The sequence below is a fragment of the Ptiloglossa arizonensis genome, chromosome 6 (genome assembly GCF_051014685.1).
Source record: "Ptiloglossa arizonensis isolate GNS036 chromosome 6, iyPtiAriz1_principal, whole genome shotgun sequence".
Classification (NCBI taxonomy): domain Eukaryota; kingdom Metazoa; phylum Arthropoda; class Insecta; order Hymenoptera; family Colletidae; genus Ptiloglossa; species Ptiloglossa arizonensis.
In genome coordinates, this window is record NC_135053.1 from 9,295,803 (window position 1) to 9,315,841 (window position 20,039).

The 20,039-nt window shown below is 37.0% G+C and overlaps 1 protein-coding gene and 1 long non-coding RNA gene across 4 annotated transcripts in view; one reads left to right on the top strand and one right to left on the bottom strand.

Annotated features, from left to right (window-relative positions):
- The window catches only part of Unc-13-4a (BAI1 associated protein 3), a 173,134-nt gene that overhangs the window by 145,710 nt on the left and 7,385 nt on the right, over positions 1 to 20,039 (top strand). Inside the window, exons 10-22 of one of the 3 annotated variants that reach the window (XM_076313696.1) lie at positions 2,825 to 2,981; positions 4,091 to 4,294; positions 6,057 to 6,215; positions 6,294 to 6,463; positions 7,175 to 7,282; positions 7,372 to 7,521; positions 8,453 to 8,504; positions 9,381 to 9,422; positions 15,774 to 15,919; positions 16,522 to 16,738; positions 16,829 to 16,903; positions 18,161 to 18,274; positions 19,317 to 19,532. In XM_076313696.1, the coding sequence (XP_076169811.1) occupies positions 2,825 to 2,981; positions 4,091 to 4,294; positions 6,057 to 6,215; positions 6,294 to 6,463; positions 7,175 to 7,282; positions 7,372 to 7,521; positions 8,453 to 8,504; positions 9,381 to 9,422; positions 15,774 to 15,919; positions 16,522 to 16,738; positions 16,829 to 16,903; positions 18,161 to 18,274; positions 19,317 to 19,532 (1,810 nt within the window). The remainder of the gene's footprint in view (positions 1 to 2,824; positions 2,982 to 4,090; positions 4,295 to 6,056; positions 6,216 to 6,293; positions 6,464 to 7,174; positions 7,283 to 7,371; positions 7,522 to 8,452; positions 8,505 to 9,380; positions 9,423 to 15,773; positions 15,920 to 16,521; positions 16,739 to 16,828; positions 16,904 to 18,160; positions 18,275 to 19,316; positions 19,533 to 20,039) is intronic. The other 2 variants (XM_076313697.1, XM_076313698.1) reach the window with 2 other exon arrangements.
- Positions 5,759 to 9,831, bottom strand: LOC143147940 (uncharacterized). The gene is made up of 2 exons (XR_012992374.1): positions 9,533 to 9,831; positions 5,759 to 7,098 (listed from the first exon to the last, which is right to left on the bottom strand). It is a non-coding gene; the product is annotated as an uncharacterized LOC143147940 (long non-coding RNA).

The following is a 20,039-nucleotide window of genomic DNA, read 5'->3' on the forward strand; positions in this document are numbered from 1 at the left end:
GTTCAAATACTTTGTCGTTGATATAGAAATAGTGGTTAATCGTTCGAATGAAATTGGTATTAATGTTCTATGAAAATCTGAGAACACAGATTCATTCGTTTGGTGGAACCAGCGGAAAATATTCGAAAGAACGATCACTTTCCAACGTTGGTTATTTAGTAAGAGAAAGAAGAAGCAAATCGAATCTCGATTTATAATTCAAATTTCTGTGTGTTTAAATTCGTGGTGGTCTTTTTTCAAGAATAAACAAGAAACCATCGAATATTAATTAATTTCGTATAAATGGACGAATTGATCAAATCGAAAGAAGAATTAGTATTAACTTTCTTTAACCTCGAGAAAACTTCAAGAACTGGGCATTAAAGCTTCAACTTTAAAGCTTTGAAAGCTCGAGTTTCATTTATGTTAGTTCTAAAGACTGGCCTTTGAGATCGAATCTTAAATTTTCAAGAACGCGAACTTATTACAAAATTAGTTTGGATTATATTCGTCGAATATTCGAATCACCGTAAAGTAACATGAACAAAATCTGACAAATAATTAAATGAACTATGAAATAGTATTTAGAAAATTGTTATATGTTGTATAAGATACTCGATAATTATTTCCAAGTGGTCGAATGGAATTAGTTACGCTAAATGTTATTTTATTTTATCAAAAGACTTACCGCTACACGAAATTCGCTAGTTCAGAACTAACCACTTAGATTTGTTAATAAATCCTTTCAAGTATTACTAGTAAAGCTTAAATTGATCGTTATGGACACGCTTACGAGGAACATTATTCAAGTGATGCCAAAATTGCGTAGACATTTTTATACAGCTTGAAAGTGTAGATAACAAAAGTCACAAAAATAAAAATTAAAAATGCTAAAAGTATTGAAGAGTCAACAAAAGGAAGACGAGTCGATAAAGGAAAACGAAAATTGGCATATTTAATGTATTTTCGTAGCCTATTCGACATACTTTCAAACTGTATAAAACAATTTGTACGATCTTGGCAACAATCGACTAGTGTTTGTTGTTAGTCGCATCATTAATATCGATTCTCTCAAAATATCCCTAGTGTTTTCAATAACACGTGTGTGGAAACTTGAAAACTCGTCTCGAATCGCTCGGTCGTTGAATAATAAACGTGTCACGAGTCCTCTGTGCACGGTCTAGAACCGACTACCAAATTTCCCATAACGAATATATGGAAATATTTCGAACATAATTGGCCCTGAAATTTCTCGAAAGAGGAAGACCGATGTTTCCCTCAGGACGAAAGCGCGCAGAATCGTTTCGTTAATTAAAAGAGCTAATTCTTAGAACCGACAAGTTATTGAGGTTGACTCGTCGGAGTAAAGCTTTACGACAATATTTTCCTTACCTCTGATTTCAATTTGTTCATGAATATTCAACGAAGTGACCTCCCAATCGTGTTAATAAAAGAAATAAATTGATAAATATTAATGAAATCGGAGGATAGAATTTACTGGCTTCTATTTTATATAAATTTAACACCGATACTAGAAATAAGATTAAAATTTAAATAAATAATATTAACATCCCTCCTCTTTGCGCGTAATTGCTCGTGAAATTCAACGAGCGAAAAGAAAGTATTGAAACATGAGTCAAAAGTTTCCCTCGGTACGAATAAATTGATCTCCCGTTTAATTCATCCTTGTACGAGAAACTGAAATCGAAAATAAAATTGAATATGTTTCTTTTTTTATATAATTTTTAAATTTACAACTGAACTGTGTAGGGCCATCTAACACGATGTTGGTAGTAGAAGATTAGTGAAGGTAACAACCATTATTATTTCTTCAGAATTACAATAGGTATGTTAATGTGAACCTGTTTTACTGTTTTCAAGTGTTAAATCCATCTCTGAAGTGGATCCCGCGTATTACGGATACTGTGTATCGTCACGTGGATTCGAAGTTTAAGGGGGTATTCGTTTCTCTTTTTCGAGTCAAAGAAGTCCATTTTTTTTTACATTTTTCAAAAGTATATACGTGCTAAAATATGTGTGTTAAATATTACATCGAAATTCGAAATACGAACGTAAGTACAGTCCCTTTGGGGCATTTATTCTTACTTAATCCTTTTTCATATTCGTAATCATAGGGTGTAAATACTACTTTTTATTTTTATGTATGTATCAGTGCGTTCACGATTCTAAAATCAAGAATCCTTTACAATTCTGATATTGCTGATTACATTAAGCAAGAAAATTTTACAAGTATCAATCTAGAAACTGTACAATGATCTTTGAACGCGTTTCTCTCGAAACTATGTTTCACAAAATGGCCTTCGCCGTATCCAAAAGAGTAATCAACTTTTTGACTGAAAATTTTATACACATATTTTGTACACGTCCCTTTACAGCAGATACCAGAATTACAAACGTATCTGTCTCACATGTTTCGTAATAACAAACCAAAATAACAAATCGGTACTTGTGTTATCCGTCTCCATTTTGTTAGTGCAAAGTTAGAATATAACTTCGTGGTTCAAAAATCGTTTCAAATTATTCGTTTCGCGGCTTCTGTTCCGGCGCATAGCCATTCAAATATTAATATTTTCATTGCATAAAAATTTCTACGTCTTCTTCAAAGATGTGTCGATACGCGAGCAAAAGTGTCGGTTAGTATACTTTGTAGTTTCTTAGAAAAAAAAAAAGAAAAATTAAACAATGGTAATCTACTTTCGACCTGGAAAGAAGAAAGCGTGCACCCCCTTTTAAGTGCTCTCGCGTGATGATTTTCATTACGTGTCCACGTGCGTGTATCTTCTGCTCGGAAGTGTTTCCGTTGTCCTGACAGACATAGTTTTAGGGACCACGATGACGAGTCCTCCGTATTCGATGCGGTTAGCAAGCTGAACGAGGTGCGAGGCGTGAAGGGACTTGGACGCTTCTTCAAGCAGATCGCTCAGAGCGCAAGATCAGGCGGTCAGGATGACTTTCTGGGATGCGTGAATATTCCCCTTCAGGTAATTGAATCTTTACCTGCGATCGTATCGCACGACGTAATCACACGATCGATGATTTATCACGGTGATCGCATCGAACGCAATGGTATATTCTAACAACAATATTATCTATCTATATTCCAACAGATAGATTAATTATTATCTTCCAATGACAATGTATGAAATAGTCACAAGACTATCATAGCGCAAAGTCGCGATTGGAATACGATACCGTAACAATTGTGTGTAATTGGACGTGTAGCAACAATGAGTAGGATATACGCGAGAGCGTACAACCGAGCATAAATATTAGAGTGCTAGAATCTGACAAACGGTCGTTGAAGTGATCACACGTGCGAGAGTTCTTGATTAATTTAATACCCGATGTATGTTTATATATGGAGTTGCAACGAACTCGGTATATGTACGTAACAACCGAGCGTAAATATTAGAGCGTTGAAATCTAATGAGTATTCATTAGTGTAACCTCGTGTACGATTGTGAGCGATCTAGTACGCTATTTATGACTGCATTTGGCGTTGTGACGAACACGGTATATTTACATAATAATCGAGGGTAAGTACATATTAGAGTGCTAAAATCTGACGATTGTTCGCAAGTGTGAATTCATGTAATCGAATGACCAATGTATGTTTGAAGAAGTTTGTTCTGACAATGGTGCAAACGTATCCCAGAAAGAACATTTTCAATTTGTCACGTAACTACGATAAATAGTCATTTCAAACTTGACGATATATAGTCTCCTGTCATCGTTCTGAAAGTAATTTTATTTTCTGCAATCTACGTTCGAGGTCTTTGTCATTATTGAGTCACTTCCCTCTCAAAAAGCGTGTCGTGTTTCGGAGAAGGTGATAGCTGGTTCAAGTGTTTTATTACAAAACATTTTCGAGTCATTTTTGGTAAAAAAAAGTGTATAAAAGATATTCGAAACGTAGTTTTCTAAATTAATTAAGAGAAAGAGTCGCCAACGTTTCGTAATAAAATGTTCGAACCGATTAACGATTTCGTTCCTAAAGCAGGCACTAATTCCTATCGTATTTCATTCGTTCGAATATTTCATCCTTTCCTCGGTAACATTCAATATGCAGCCAGGATCACTCTGTTAACAGGACATTCCAAGTACTGGACTGGATCAATGGTACAAACTGGAGGCCAGAACGCAACGAAGCACTATTCAGGGTAAAATTAGATTAAGGCTGTGGCTATCGACGAGAGCAGATAGGGGAACGTCCGAAGAAGACAATTGGGGGGAGTTGAGACAACAGGAAAGACTTTACACCGTCTTTCTCAATCATGAGATGAATAAACAAGGGGTAGGTGACACCGATGTCGGAAAAATCATTTTTATCGTCCAACTGACAATATGTTCGTTGTTACGTAACTGCTACAATAGTATCTCGATTAACTGACTCAATCGAGAGCACATAGCTCGAATAAGCTGAGAAAAATAACTGAAAACATATTTTCTATGTAAAATGAACTTTTCTTTTTTAATACATACATTTCCTTTTCGATACAATTACAATAAAACGTATATCTGCTTAAATTTGATTTCATGAATTTTGCACTTACACGTGCTTTATAACTTTTCAACATCGATAAATTTCCTCTTAAAATTAGGCCATCTATTTCTGTAACACCGTGTATTTTACACCTTCCAATATTTCAACAATACCGCTGAAATACACATACCGCTTGCTTCAAAAATAGAATAATACATAAAATAATAAATATATTCCGTAAAATTGTTAAAAATGAGATTTCTATTGTGATAATGCGAGAGAATGAGAGGGATTGCGCGTTGTCCGGAGAGAATCCGAAGTGTTTGGAATAGACGAGCGAGCCAAGTATGAAAGAAGTTATTAATTGTGCGATTCGTTGATGTTCTGTTCCTACTATTACATCGATCAATACACGTATATCCTAGAACTTTATTCACCCTTATTTTATAACCATCGGCACTAACTTATATAAAATTCCTACACTATTAATAGAAATATTGGAGAAAGAGATAACGTAGAAAGTATGCTAATGTTGTGCTTGCTTGCTCTCGTCTTCAATCACTGTTCCGTCCATGGTACTATTTAAAGTTGGAAAGAAGACGAGGACAAGGAATGAGAGTCCAATTGATGCAGTGGCTTAGTTCCATCTCTACTGGCACAAAATTTCAGCTGCAGCCTACTATTGGCCAAAGCAGTCACATCTATTAGTAGAAGATCTATGCAGAGATCATAAGTTGCCAAGACTTTACAATCCGAACGACAAAGAGACAAGAAGACTAAGCCCTTGCTCCATCCAATCTCCATCAGGGATCTCCACAAGTGCTAAAGGGTCATAATCCATAATATAATAGTACAATCTTCATATTTATGGACAATATATAAAACTGCAGATTCAAAGATTTTATTGCACAATAAAATTCCATTCATAAAATTAAGAGTATCTTCAACCCTGAACAAAAAGAGTATGTACACTTTAATAAGTACACTTTAGAGAAACATGTCAACAGATGATCAAAATTTTGTTAACTCTTGCACTTAAAAAGACATCTTCCGATTTGAATAAAATTTGTCACGATCACAGTCCACGTGTACGATACTCGTAACCAGAGTTGTACCCGTAAATGACCAGTAAGTTATGAAAAAAATAAGTGCAGAATTTTCAAAACCGCTTAGTACTATGCTCGAATAGTACAACGTCCTAACTAATCGCTCTATCCCACCCTATTAGCCCTTTGTACCACCCCACTCGTCCTTTTTCCAGTTCCAAATGATAGATCGCTGAATAAGTTTTGTCGTTCCATAAGAAATATAACTGTTAGAATCATCGTTTTATTTTTCGAAAGATAGTACTACTATTTGATAAACATGTGCGAAGTTTCATGTAGATCTGTCGACTCATTCCTATATTTACAGTTATTCGAAGTTAAAGTGTCATAGTATTTTTTATAATGAGAAAAACGACAAAACTTATCGACCAACCTGGTAGTACATGCAGGCAATAGGAAACAGAGAGCAAGTTTATCGGTGTTTTGTTTTCCAATTTCACGTACACTTGTCATTCTGCACCATTTAGGAAGATTTCACGGGAGAATTGCCACAAACGGCACTAACGATTCTTCATCAACACGCCGTCCAAGGTGATGTCACGGAGCTGCAGCAATCGTTGGTCAGATGGGTAGCGACATCCCGCCAACCGACCTGCGATCCAAGGATCCTTCACCGTCTTCTTCAGGTTCTTATAAATCCTTCGATACTCGTAGTCACCGATCCTCTTGTGATCTTTTCCGAGACTTTCGATCGTGGTTTACAGGAACTAGACAATTTATGGCACACGGACACGCTATCTCGTCACGAAGAGCAGTGCCTCGCCGACTCCTTCAACGAATTCCTCGAAGTCTCGTTAAAGAAAGTTCGACAACATCGAGTGCTCTTCCCACCGTTGCATCGACCGTCGATCTCCAAGCTGGATTACCTTCTGAGGTGCGTACTTCTCGTAGATGAAGAACACATCAGGACAGGAAGAGTAGAATTGCCCCGAAATCCGATTATTACTTACGTTGAAGCTGTTTCTAGAATCTTTTAATCAAAAGTGTTGAAAAGGAGTCCTTATACTCGAGTTGCTCGTATGCATGGTGTGCATTTCAAGTTTGACCATCGTTCTCTAAACATTTTCGTTGGTCCACCCAAAGAAATCTTTTCGAGAAATATTGATCAGGTCAGCTATATTTGGTCTTTCAGTGAAAAGTCAAGATTACCTTGATTTTTTTCAAATAGCATCATACATTTCTGACTCTATAAAGTTGTAGCTGACGTCGCGACGAATTCGATTATCTACCACGTTACGACCTTGACATATGCTGAAAATAGTATTATCTCTAGATATACCCTGCATACACATAAGTTTGACACCTAATTATAGAAGTTGAACAAGTTGAGATTCAAATGTATCATCTGAACTTCCATTATCTGATAAATCAATATGCAGAGCCTGTGTCTTTAACGTTACCCACATTGGATATCATTCTTGAGTTTTATACTTTCTTCTTTGCGTTTGTTGTTACGTTTGTCCTTTTGACGAAGGTGTTACGACGATCTCCGTTCCTTCAATATACCACCTGAAAATAAATAATATTTTAAATAATGTCTGAAACTGTTGATTTTACTATGTAATTCATACTCGTTCGTTCGCAGGTGTTTAGGTCTGCTTTCGAACATGAAAGCCTTCCGCACGTGTTGTCCATTTAACAAAGAAATTCGCGGAGAAATTATTACCGCTTTGAGGAAGGGGACTCTCGAATGGTCGGTGATATCGTCGATCCATTATCATTATTATTATTATTTTTCTCAAAGACACGAAACTCTCTGCCAACTATTTTCATTTCCTTCAGGTACGAAGACACGAGGCAGCAAACAATGTGTTACGATAAAGAGCCTGATCAGGATGCGGATAAAGCCCTTCAAGACTTCACAAACTTGGTAACTGCGTTACTGGTAGACTTGGAGCAGGGAGTAACTTACTATAACAGTTTCTTTGAAAGGTGAGTGCTTTAGTGTCTGAGAAATTAAAGTTCCAAGTTTCATATTGCGATACAAAGCGATCGTATAGTTTCTACAATTGTGTCTACTTGAAAGTTATATCACGCGATGGCAAATCCACCAACGCGCGTTCAAAATATAGTTCGTGTACATTTCTTCTTTTTATAAATTACGAGACACATAGACACGCGTTCAAACCGTGAACGTAAGAGATCGGATCGTTTCAAAATATATCCAAATTCGACAGTATTGTATCGAATATATTTCGTAAAATACAAGCGTAATTTCAGAAGCAAATTGGCCACGGACAGATAATAATTATTATTAGTCGTTTTCGATCCTCGTTGATCTTACCCAAAGAACAAATTCTAATTGGACGATAGTGGAAAACGAGAATCATTGAATAGATTGGAAAAATTCTAACTCGTATACGAAACGGGAGTGTATTTAAATATATTTAGAATACATTTAAGAAAGATATTCTATATTTAGAAACGTATTATAATACTTTCGTACTCTGTATTCAGTTTACAAGTTACGTTCGCGTTTTACCAAACTCCCTGTACAATGCACCGAATTGTTCGATCGTATATTTGGATCGTGAAAACGTAGATTCTATCGTTATAAATAAATTGTTCTCTTTCGGTTGTATTAAAAGATTCGAGTACACTAGAATAAACTCGCCCAGTGTCCCGTTCACGCTGAAAGAGTATAGAAAATACGATTATCGATTTTCGTGAAACCATTGTCTCGAGAATTTAGTAGGTATATATTTTTAAATAAGGGTTGTTTTAAAAAACCGAAAGGAAACGCGTAAAATTCGACGAACGACATTTTATAACGATAGATGGCGCCTTTAAAGAAAATCGTTCGCGCCTACGCAACAAAACGTCGTGTTTGTTTACAAACGATAGATAAAATATTGTGTTCCAGTACGAACGGCGTGCCATATTTCTCGGCGGTGTATAAACAGCTGGACAAGCTGGTAAGCAAACCACATGGAAAAAAAAGTAATTTCTCCGACAAACGAAAGATAAACGAGAGATATAAAAGTATTCACTTTATAGTCCGCGATGATGCAGAAATCAAAAGCACACAATCATATAACACATGACTATATTTTATTCACTGTTTCGTGAAGCTGTATGTGCTATGTTTGGCTTATATGCTTTATTCAAGACGTCGATCGTGTTTTTCATCGAAAAGGAAAAACAACGAATCCGTAAAAAAAAAAAATAAAAAAGAATTCACGCCGACGAGCGATCGACCACTCGTCGTGAAGTTAGAAACGCAAAATTTGGCAAAAAAAAAAAAAAAAAAAAAAAAAACAAAAGAAAAATGTCACGAATCAGGATCCAAAAAGCAAATGCGTAGATTTACGATCGATCACTTTACCAACACGCATGCGTACGTTCGCATCGTTAATTTCTCTCGTCATCTGCGAATTCGGTCGACGTCCTTGCATCGAAATAACTACAAGACATATTACTCTTTATATATAGGGTGTTCCGTTTGTGTACACATTACGAGAACAATTTCACATCCGTTGTCGATGACGTCGGTTCCGTATCGACAATCATTCACGAGTAAAGAGAATCTTCCCCAAACTCAACCACGATTCATACACAGTGTTTCAAAGTTTCAGTAATCGAAAAAAAAAAAAGAAAAGAAAAAAGAAAAAAAAAATACGTCGAGTGTTCTATGACGACCGCAACCGAGTCGAACGATTGGCCAGGGACACCCTATAGATAAACAAATCGCAGTGACCTGAAGGCCAGGTCGAATGGAGAATCGGACGAACGAGTTTGAAATGTCCGTCAGGTCATCGCGATCTTACTGTACACGAGATGTTTGTCCATAGCTGGCGGAACACGTGGCGAAACACATGGAGAACACTTCCGAGGTACTTTTTCATCGCCACCACGAAATGTTAAGCCCCCTTTTTCTCTCTCTCTCTCTCTTTCTTTCTTTCTCTCTCTCTCTTTCTCTCTCTCTCTATATATATATACATACATATATATCTTCTTCCTTCTTCGATCTCCTTTGTATATGTGATAACCGAGTTGTATCGAGACAAGCCTCGCTTTTATTTGCGTACGTAATGTCGCTCGACGAAATCGAGAGAAACCGAGACCGATACGAGCGATCTCCCCCCGATGAGACGCAAAGATTTTCGTCCGGTTGTTGTTTCTCTTCTATTTCCTCCATTTCGAAATTTTACCATCCATCCACTCCGTCGCACGCAAATAAAACGGAGAGCCGTTGATTAGCTGGTAGCTTCGAAAACGTTCCACGCTGACGGTTACTTGTAAATACCGGCTCCACATCAGTTTTCAAGTTGACGAAGTTTAGGAGGCCCCGGACTTGTAGTGATCCGAAATGGTAATCCCGAGGAAACTTATCTCAAACAGCACACAAAGTTGCTTCACCGCGGTAGATTGTGTAGCCCGAGTTCAGTTGACGATGCTTGAATTTATAGGGGATTGCGATGTGTAGTCTTTGCCCGTACGGTTTAGAGCTATCATAGTGAGAAAATGGACGAAAGTGTAAGTAGTCACTGGCATGATACTGTGTGTAATATTGTTGCACGTGTCGAGAGTAGAAGAACTCCGCGTGAGATTAACATTCGATGGAAAATCATTCGTCGACCGAACGTTTTGGGAAACATGATTTTCACGCGGGAATACACACGACCGATTTATGGCCGTCAGGGACGAAACGAGAACCGCGCAGCTCCTTCGATTCGATTCGATCTTCCAAGCTGTATAAATTTACAACAACATCCAACCGTAACGATAATAAAAACACTCGCGGTTAAATGACACAAAGTAACTTTTCTTGCGCGCGTTCAAATTAACAGTCTTCTATTTATTAAATTAACTACTATTAACTTTTATCGAATCAACTTGAACTAACGTTTAGACATTTTTCGACATTTGGAGGTTGCAAAACATTTGAATTACATTCGCAAGGTTAATATTCCTGCTTATACAAATATTATCGATATTCTTCGAATTGAGATAATTTGTCTTATTGAAGCTCTCGATTGATCTTTTATAAGTTTTGTAAATTACGATCGAAACATCTGGACGATAGTCACTTTTGTTTTAATTATTAGGACAGTTGTATCAATCTCGTGATATTTAACCCTTTCGGTGTTGTACACTTTTAACGAGTGTGTCGCGAAGTACTCTGTTTGTGACAGTTCTCCGTACTAATTGTAAGTAACTTTACTTCGTGTAAACACGTCCACAGCACTCGTACTGTCTAATTCGATAAACGTGTATACACGTTCGTAGCACAAACGCGTATCAATTAAACGTTTATACACGCTCGTAGTATCGAAGGGGTTAAGTACTTGCATCCTGAAATATCGATTGTCAATTTTAATCAAATTTGTATTCGTAGAACATCACATTTATAGAATATGTTTTTCCTTGATCAAAGTTCACGTTGAAGAGCATTCTCAGTTAGACTGAGAAACAAACTCGATCTAGCATCTTCGAAAGAAATCAAACAATTATTCACAAAGTGAATCTAAACTGTTAGATATATATATATATATATATATATATATATATATATATATATATATATATATATATATATATTAAAACGGTGTTCTTAAAATAAATTTTCAAGAAAATATCAATTTTTCTTACATTCTACACTCTAGACACTATACTCTCTCTACGCTATCGACACCTCGTGTAAAATCATTTGTAATTTTCGCGCGTTTTGAACGTTTCTCGAGAAAATTGTTCGCCAAAGAAGGAAGTTGTCCGTTTCGTCTCCGATTCCATTTCTCGAACTTTTCGTGCGCAAGACGCGTGATTTTTCTAACGAATCTTTCGCAGCACGCTGGAAACGTTATGGGGCCACGCTGAAGCATGACGTTGTATTTTCGACCGGTGCACGCTTCTCGTAGAAAGACACATCACACGTTCTGCACGAGTCTTGCACGTAATTTGGCAAACACCGCGCCGAAAATACATTCAACCCATGCATGCGCTCGGCTGTTCGGCAAGTGACGCACCAGTCGCTGTTGCGCACTCGTCCTCGAAAAAGTGTTGGACCACCTACACAGAGACGAGCAACATTTTTGTTCGAATAAAAGCGATAAACAAACGATGAACGAAGATTCGATCGATGATTCATTGAACGAAAGTTAAATTTTCTACCGTAGAATTACACGTATCGCGTCGAACAGAGACTCGAACGTCCAATCGGATAACTGTCGCGAGAAAATGATTATACGTTGCTTTTATTCGTCTTTTATCGGATTGAACATTTTGCTCGACCCTGCGCCTACAGACACAGCAATACTAGAGAACAATTTCCTCGTCGCGTTCGGTGTCCTGCGAATGGTCTGTTCCACGCTATCCTCGCTCTACTTCGGAAATGGGATTCGATGGAAAAACGAAACGAAAATTCGATTTTCGTCCTCCAAAGCATGCTACGCAGGATATCGAACGACTGGATCTTTTTTACGCACTTCCGGCAATGTATCGCGTTGCTAAGAGCATTCCAGCGGATTCTTGTGTACGATATTATTTTTCATTACTTTTCCATTCGTCTTGAGAAATGTAAATTGGAAAACATATTCGAATTGATACACGTTACTTAATTATGTAAAATGGAATGAAATATAGACAATAATGTAATATAAAGTATAGAATATTTTATACGTATGTATCGTCTGTGTTTTAGTCAATCTTACATAATAACTCAATGTAAATACAATTAATTTTAGGTTTCATTATTTAGACTTCCGAAGAAGTCTAAAAATATCGAAGTTTCTGTTGAGTTTCCACGTTTCATCAATTTGAACTGTAACGTTGAATCTCCATGTTTACATGCATCGCATGCACTATATGCATTTTTATGCATCGCAAGTACGCGGAGTAAGAAGCACTCCCACACCATTTCTCTCGAACGTTTGTAACGTTAATTCCACGTTCATAGATTTTATAATTACATTCGTCTCGAGTATAACTCAAAACACAGGAGTCGCTACGTTGATAAACGTTAACAATTTTAGCTCTTTTAGGTCCGACGGTCGTTATTCGTTTATCAAACACGAAGTCCCAGTTTCGCAAGAAATCCGCACGAATACTTTCAACGACGCGATATCAACCACCGCCGCTTGAACGTTTCTCTCGAGCCCTAAACTAATTTTTTCCCTACTGGGTGTCCACCACTTTCGCGCAAATTTTCACGCGACGACGATGAGAATGCCTATAGTTCGTTCAACGAGTCGAGTCATTAAATAAAAACAAAATATGCACCTAGTGTGGCAAGAAAAACAGTCTCGACTATTGGCTGCAACAACTTACCGAATATTTATCGTTTGTTAACCCTTGCCGTTCGTAATCGTACGTACCACATCTGGTCTTTTACTGGTCAATTATACTGTTAGTAAAACTTTTCTTAGAAATCGAGAAAAGTACATTAAAATAATAGAATTTCTATTCGGAATATTCGTACAAGCGAGGCCAAATTACGGGTCTGTTTAGACCCACGCGTGATCGCTCAAACAGTTGGTATTGCGAAGGTTAATCCCTTTGTACGAAGTCCATTGTAATCTCCACCTCTTCATTTTTCATTTTTTCATTTTCGTACCTTATTCATCGATATACGTATTCCCAACGAATAATTTTACAATACAGTAGCAAACACTAGAAGAAACGATAAAAAATTTTCGTGACAATTGTAATTAGTCCGAAAGTGTGAAAAAATGTTGCAATATTCTATGAATACGTCCACGAATTTTGTCCGCGTACCATTACACGGGTTTGTTCGTAACTGATGACTCGTTGAACGAACTATAATTTTCAGCATACGCGTCAGGACCCTCCGTGAACGAGTTATCGCGGAACAAGCTGTGTTTCGAAAGTTGCCAAGCATCCAGCATGTTCCTCGTTCGTCGTTTTACCATTTCATGGTAATTCGCTCGGGTGATGCACAAGCTGATTCGAAAAGTTTCACGCTGCATCCACCTGTCCCCGATCGTTCCGCGCTAATGCATCATACACGGTGCATCCACGACACACCGTCGCGAACTCGCGTCTAAATAATATTTCGCGCGGCGTTGATGCGCGTTTCCTGGAAACAAGCGATACTGCTTTAGAGATCTCTTTTGCACTGTAGAGTAGAAAAAAGGGTCTAAGTTTATACTGTATTGTAAAAGGAAATGTCTAAATTTGTACTGTGTACAAATTTCCTGGAAACAAGCCATACTGCTTTAGAGATCTCTTTTGTACTATAGAGTAGAAAAAAGGGTCTAAGTTTATATTGTATTGTAAAAGGAAAGGTCTAAATTTGTACTGTGTAGTGAAAAAGAGTATAAATTTGTACAGTATGGTAAAATAGGGTCTGAATTTGTACTGTATAGCAAAAAAGAGTCTAAATTTGTACAATATGGTAAAATAAAGGTATAAATTTGTACCGTGTAGTAGAAAGAGGGTCTAAATTTGTACTGTGAGGTAGAAAAGAGTCTAAATTTGTATAGTATGGTAAAAAAGGGTCTAAATTTATACAGTGTGGTAAAAAAAAAAAAAACTGAAGGAGTTACAGTACTTATCGAAACATTTAAAGAATACTTAATCCTGTCTGCAACGACAAAGCTAACATCGCGTCTTAATTAGATGTTAGGTAAGTACGACGACAAAATCGTTGTCTTCCAACCGACCTATTGCATCGCAAATTTAGACAAAATTAAAAAAACGGTGCGTTGACAAATTTTGTAATACTTCGTCAAACACAACGCACGGATTGTGTTCCGTGCTATTACTATATACTTGTTACTATAACTTGTTCTATTATTATATGAATACGTAAAAGATTAGAATATTCAACCATATATTTTTCCCTTTGTATATTACTCTTTTATTTATACCATTGTCCTATTATTATATAGTATTCATACGTAAAGTAATATAGTATTCGAGTGACACTAATATCAACAAAGATCGAGTATTAGAATTTGTAATTATTTGGTAGAAGCAATCCTGGCACAAAAATTCAGTACTTATTTATAACGTAGTTAATATTGTGATTTTTTACACCTCTTTACGGGTACACCCCTTTGTAATTATACCCATATGGGATAACCCCTTAAAATTTTTAACACTTTATTTTACCACACTGTATAACGATTAGTTTGAAGTCGTATCGAGTAAACGAAGCGCAACAATCATAGGAATATTCATAAGAACGAAAACGAGAGATATACTGGATGTTGGCGAAAATTACAAGTCGCTTCGTAATAATTTTAATTCTAGTTCTCGTTATACGTTGATCCCTCTACCGGAGTTTTATTTCGATTCTTAGAACTCTAGTTTTACATATTAGTCGATTTAATTTGAAAATAGTAGACCTTAAGGAATATCAGCGAAACGAGAGACGTTGATTTTGATGACACTTGGCAAGTTTCTAGAGCATCCAAAACTAAGGGGCACATACCTTTTATTAGCCGTGAAAATTCAAATTAGAGGGACAAAAGTACCTAACAAATTTCGATTCGTCTGATATTACATCGTAAACTATTTTTCTAACCATTTTTGATGAATTCTAATGGAAAATCGAAACATAACTAGCGTCGAATAAGCTTTACAATTAATATCGACTATTCATTGCTACCTGAATAACATCGTAGCACATTGTAGGTTTATAATCGCGAAGTAAATTTACAATAAAAATAACTAACTATCTTGACATTGCAAAAATGTGGGGAGTAAAAATAGTAAAAGTGGTTCCCTAATTGTCTTTTCAATGTTTATCCACCGATATGTAAACCGTACTATTTATCCCCAAAAAACATCAAGAATTTGTTTCGCCCCTTCAGGGATGAATTATTTCGCTTGAAACGCCCAATAAATCAATCGAATTAATATCGAATCGTATTGCATCATTGAGAAATTTAATTACAAATATTTATTCACCGATAACGACGTACAAGACTCATCCCTTAGATTTGAGTTTTCGTAGTTACAAAAATACCTGTCCTTTAAGGTTGCTTTACAAATTTGTAAAGTATCGTAAAAAAAATGGACGTCGAACGTTTTGAGGACGTTTCTTCTCGGTATTTGCAATAATTACGAGTTACAAAATCCTTGGTACATAGAATTCCTGTAGCGATAAAACCTTCGAAAAGTGAAAAAGTGGTGGAAATGCGAAACAAGTTTAAAAGTATTAGTAGAGCTTCCTGATCGATAGTACCTGTCGATTTAACCTGAAGAAATGCATTCGATAGATGCAAACCGAGCTAGGAGCACGGGTCACCACCGCCTGTCTTCAACTTCATGGTCAAAATGCGGACGAAGAGTACGTGCTACCACCAGGAGCGGAAATAGGAACACCGATGTTCGAACTATACTTGGCTCTACAGGATTTCGTAACGTAACTATCAATAATACCATCACGAACGTATTATCAAGCATGCTTTTCACGTTACAAACAAAACGATCAGGAAATACACCTGATGTACTAGGTTGTTCGATAAGATTTTTCGTTTTCTCCATTGTGAAAAAATACCATGACACTTCAACTTTGAACAACTGTAAATACAGAAATGACAGAAGAATGAGTCTACGCGAAACTTCACACGTGTTCATCAAACGTTAGTACCATCTTTGGAAAAAAAAGAAACCAAGAAACTAATAGCTCCATTTCTTATAAAACGACAAAGTTTATCGAGCAACCTATTGAACTTGGAAATATCAAATCCGATAAAATTGCAAAAATTGAATACTCTGCAGAATCGTGTAACAATTGCCAGTAATATCATTACAAACGTGTTGTTCAATGTATCTTTTGTACTGCATAGAAAAATTTAGAAAACACCCTTGATTTTTATAGAAACTGGAAATACTAAGAAGAAAATATTGTGCGAATTCACTGAAATTGAACAAAATGAATGCTCCATAACGGTACAAGCTGGAGCATTGAATACGTTATTTTTGTTCAGGGATTATTATAACCGATGGAATATTGGTTTTTAGCATGAAGGAGAATCTGCCGCAATCCGACCATAAAAATTTGGGGATTTGCAAGTTCTACGAGTGGTTCAGACCAGCCATCGACAAATGGCTGGATCTGGCCAAACTGAAAGCGATTCAACGTGTCAGAAAATCGGCGGACCTCGATCGTATCTGCACCGGTGAATACATAGTGAAGCACTGCACGTCCGCCATAGATGTTACCGCGTGCTTCTATCAGGTATATCGCGAAAGATTTTCAAAGCTCGTTAGAAATCGATAACAATTTGTAAGCGTTTCACGAGTTGGAAACTCTGACGAATGTTCGCAGATCAAAGAGTTTTGGAAAAAATTAGCGTGGCCGGATCTTCTTGGATCTTATACCTTGGTGCTGAAAGTTGTCGACGTAAGTAACAAACTTGGGCATACATTAGGTAGAATTTGAATCGAACTCGTTTCTCACTTGCCAGGACAAAATTGCGTCGTTTCAAGAGCTACGTGTAACCACGGAACAAATTTTTTTCTCAGAGTCGTTTTTTCACGAAATTTCAAGGACATCGATATTTTTTCAAAAAGATTTTCGAATTTGTTTTTTATCATACTTATCAGAACAATGTTGGGGCGTTTCAAGGGCTACGTGTAACCACGGAACAAATTTTTTTCTCAGAGTCATTTTTTCACGAAATTTCAAGGACATCGATATTTTTTCAAAAAGATTTTCGAATTTGTTTTTTACCATACTTACCAGAACAATGTTGGAGCGTTTCAAGGGCTACGTGTACCCACGGAAAAAATTTTTTCTCATCATTCTTTCACGAAATTTCAAGGACATCGATATTTTTTCAAAAAATACTGTATACTTTCTCCTCGTCCTTACGGAGCATGAAAAAAACATAAACGATCATTATAATAACCATACCGTTTCTAGCATTTATTTCCGAGATATTTGCAACGAAAGATACTTAAACTTTTCTAAATATTCTATTGTCGAATGTTCCACTAAATATTATTCCACATGTGTGAAAACAAAATTAGATAGAATGTTCAGTGATCGTTGAATCGGCCGAGATTCTATTTAACTCTATACGCATCCCTTTCGCTTCAGACCAGATTACTCTAAGAAGATTAACATTTCTATATACAAAACTGACTCGAGAAAATCGCTATTACAAAACTTAGACGATACATATACTACACGTTCCAAGAGATTACGCGTTGAATTATAACGAGTCCTATTCGCTCAGGGGTTATATCGAGCACTTAGAAAATAGATATTACATCTGTATAATATTATACACATTCGCATCTGACGAGATAATCTCTGAACAAATGCGTTCCGCCATACCTCTCAATCATCCCTCAAGCACAAATTTAAATAATCACAAAATGTACAATCGTCATTGTCGAATTCAATAATTGCTAGATATCGATCTCGAGTTCCAAAATTTCGAACTCGACGTCGAATTTCGAGACTCGTTGATTACTGCTGTCCAAAATTCGAGGATCTTAAGTTTCATTGTTTCACGAGTGTACGGACACGATTGTTAACGTGGCTCGAAGATTCGCGAACGCTCCATTCGAACACCATTCGTCAACTCGCGTTCCCAGATTACGTATCACCTTGACCCGTTTCGAGTTTCCAAGTTCCGCTTTTGTATTGCAGGCGATATGTAGTTCAGCGGCGTATTACGCGGAGCTCACACATCAGAAACTGGCAGACGGTGGCTATTACGAAGATCAGACACCTTATAAAACTACAGACGAGGTAATCGTTCAGGTAGAGACCGCTTCGCAATTTGTACGACACGACACCGCTTCGCAAATCTAGCTACAGAGGGTACCGAGAAACATTTAACACGCGTGTACGAACGACGTTTGGCCTCGAGTACGCTTGAACGTTGCACTTTGCCTGGCGAACCCTAAAAAGCTCTGCAACCAAATATCCGAATGACGCGATCGAACGATACGACACGACGTAAAACAGATCACGCGCATGACAAACGTCGACAAGTATCTGCATTACATCGTGCCGAGAATATCGTGAAAATATTTTACATTCGTTTATTTCTCTTGCGAGTGTACGTTTAACGTTTTACGAACGACAGTGTTCGGTATACTATCTTCGATAGCGATAGTAGATATTATTTAATGTGTGCGTGAATTTCCAACTGTACAGGATTCGCTGGAAATTCCCACCTGAAATCATTTTTTATTTGCCATTTTTAAAAAGAAACATTATTATTTTTCACACGTGCAGGTTTTTGGAATGATCGAACAGGCCCAGACCTTGTACGCTACCGTGTAATTTTCGAACGCGAGGAGCTTCGAACGAAGCATGTTTCGTTGCACCAAGTACAAATTGTATTTTATACAAATTGTATGATACATAGTAACGGTTTGAATCGCGTATACTTTTAGTAGTTTCCCAAAAACGAATCCAAGATTTTGGCTTTTCTTTTCTTAATACAAAGTTTATCGAAATAAAACACCAAAGTATTCGAACAATGTTTGACTAAAAGTGATCCTTTCTCTTCTAGAATCAACATATTCGATATCCATGAATATTTTTCTCCTGGGAAAAAATGTAAAAATTGCGAGAAATTCTTCCAAACGTGAGTTTCCAGGATCTTGCACAAAGTGCAATTTTGCGGATTGGCAAGTTCATTTGACAAACGACATAAAATTGAAGAGAAAATAGCTAGTGTGATGGAGTTATCTTTAAAGGGCAGTTCGTTGAAATGGCGCCTTGAATACACATCGATTTCAAGCCGCGTGACGTCGCCTCGTCCGATACGTGATGTTATAATTCCAATCTACAGATGTGCGTGGCCATCAACGGCCTCGAGTACGTACGAAGATGGCTTCTGGATTTAGGAGAAGAGCTCCATGTTGAGAAACTTCTGATGGCCTTGGAGTGTCAAGCGGGTGAGTCTGCTCGGATGCAATGGAGGAACGCTTTGACGTCACCGCTGGAACAGACACCAGGACAAATGTTGCTCTTTATAAACCAGATCGTTTCAAGGATCGGCACGAAGGTCCGTATCTCCGATGAAATACCAAAACAAAGTTCGCATAATTTATTTTTACATCGTTGCCATCCATTCGGTGGAAGTCATCGAGACACACCCTGTAATACACAACTAGACGAAACGAAACAAATAATTCAATTAAACGGAACCACTTCGGTGTATAAATCGATTCGATGTATAAAGTCAGTTATAAATTTTTCTTGGACGATTCGAAGAAAATCAAAAAATAAATCCAGGTCCTTGAGATAAATATTTTCAGAATAAAATACCTTTGATTTATTTGTTTGCGTTTGCTGCGTTAACGCTAAAACAAGTGATCTATTAAGGAAATCAACCGTTCCGGCGCTAAGAGCACACATTGCTCGAAAAGTTTACGAAGAAAGGATATTTCAAAATTGATTCGATCGATACGATAAATACAAAGAGTACCCTAAATATGAACATCCATGTAAGAAATGATTGCACTTACTACTGACAATTATCATGAGTATTTGTGTCTGTGAAACCCATAAG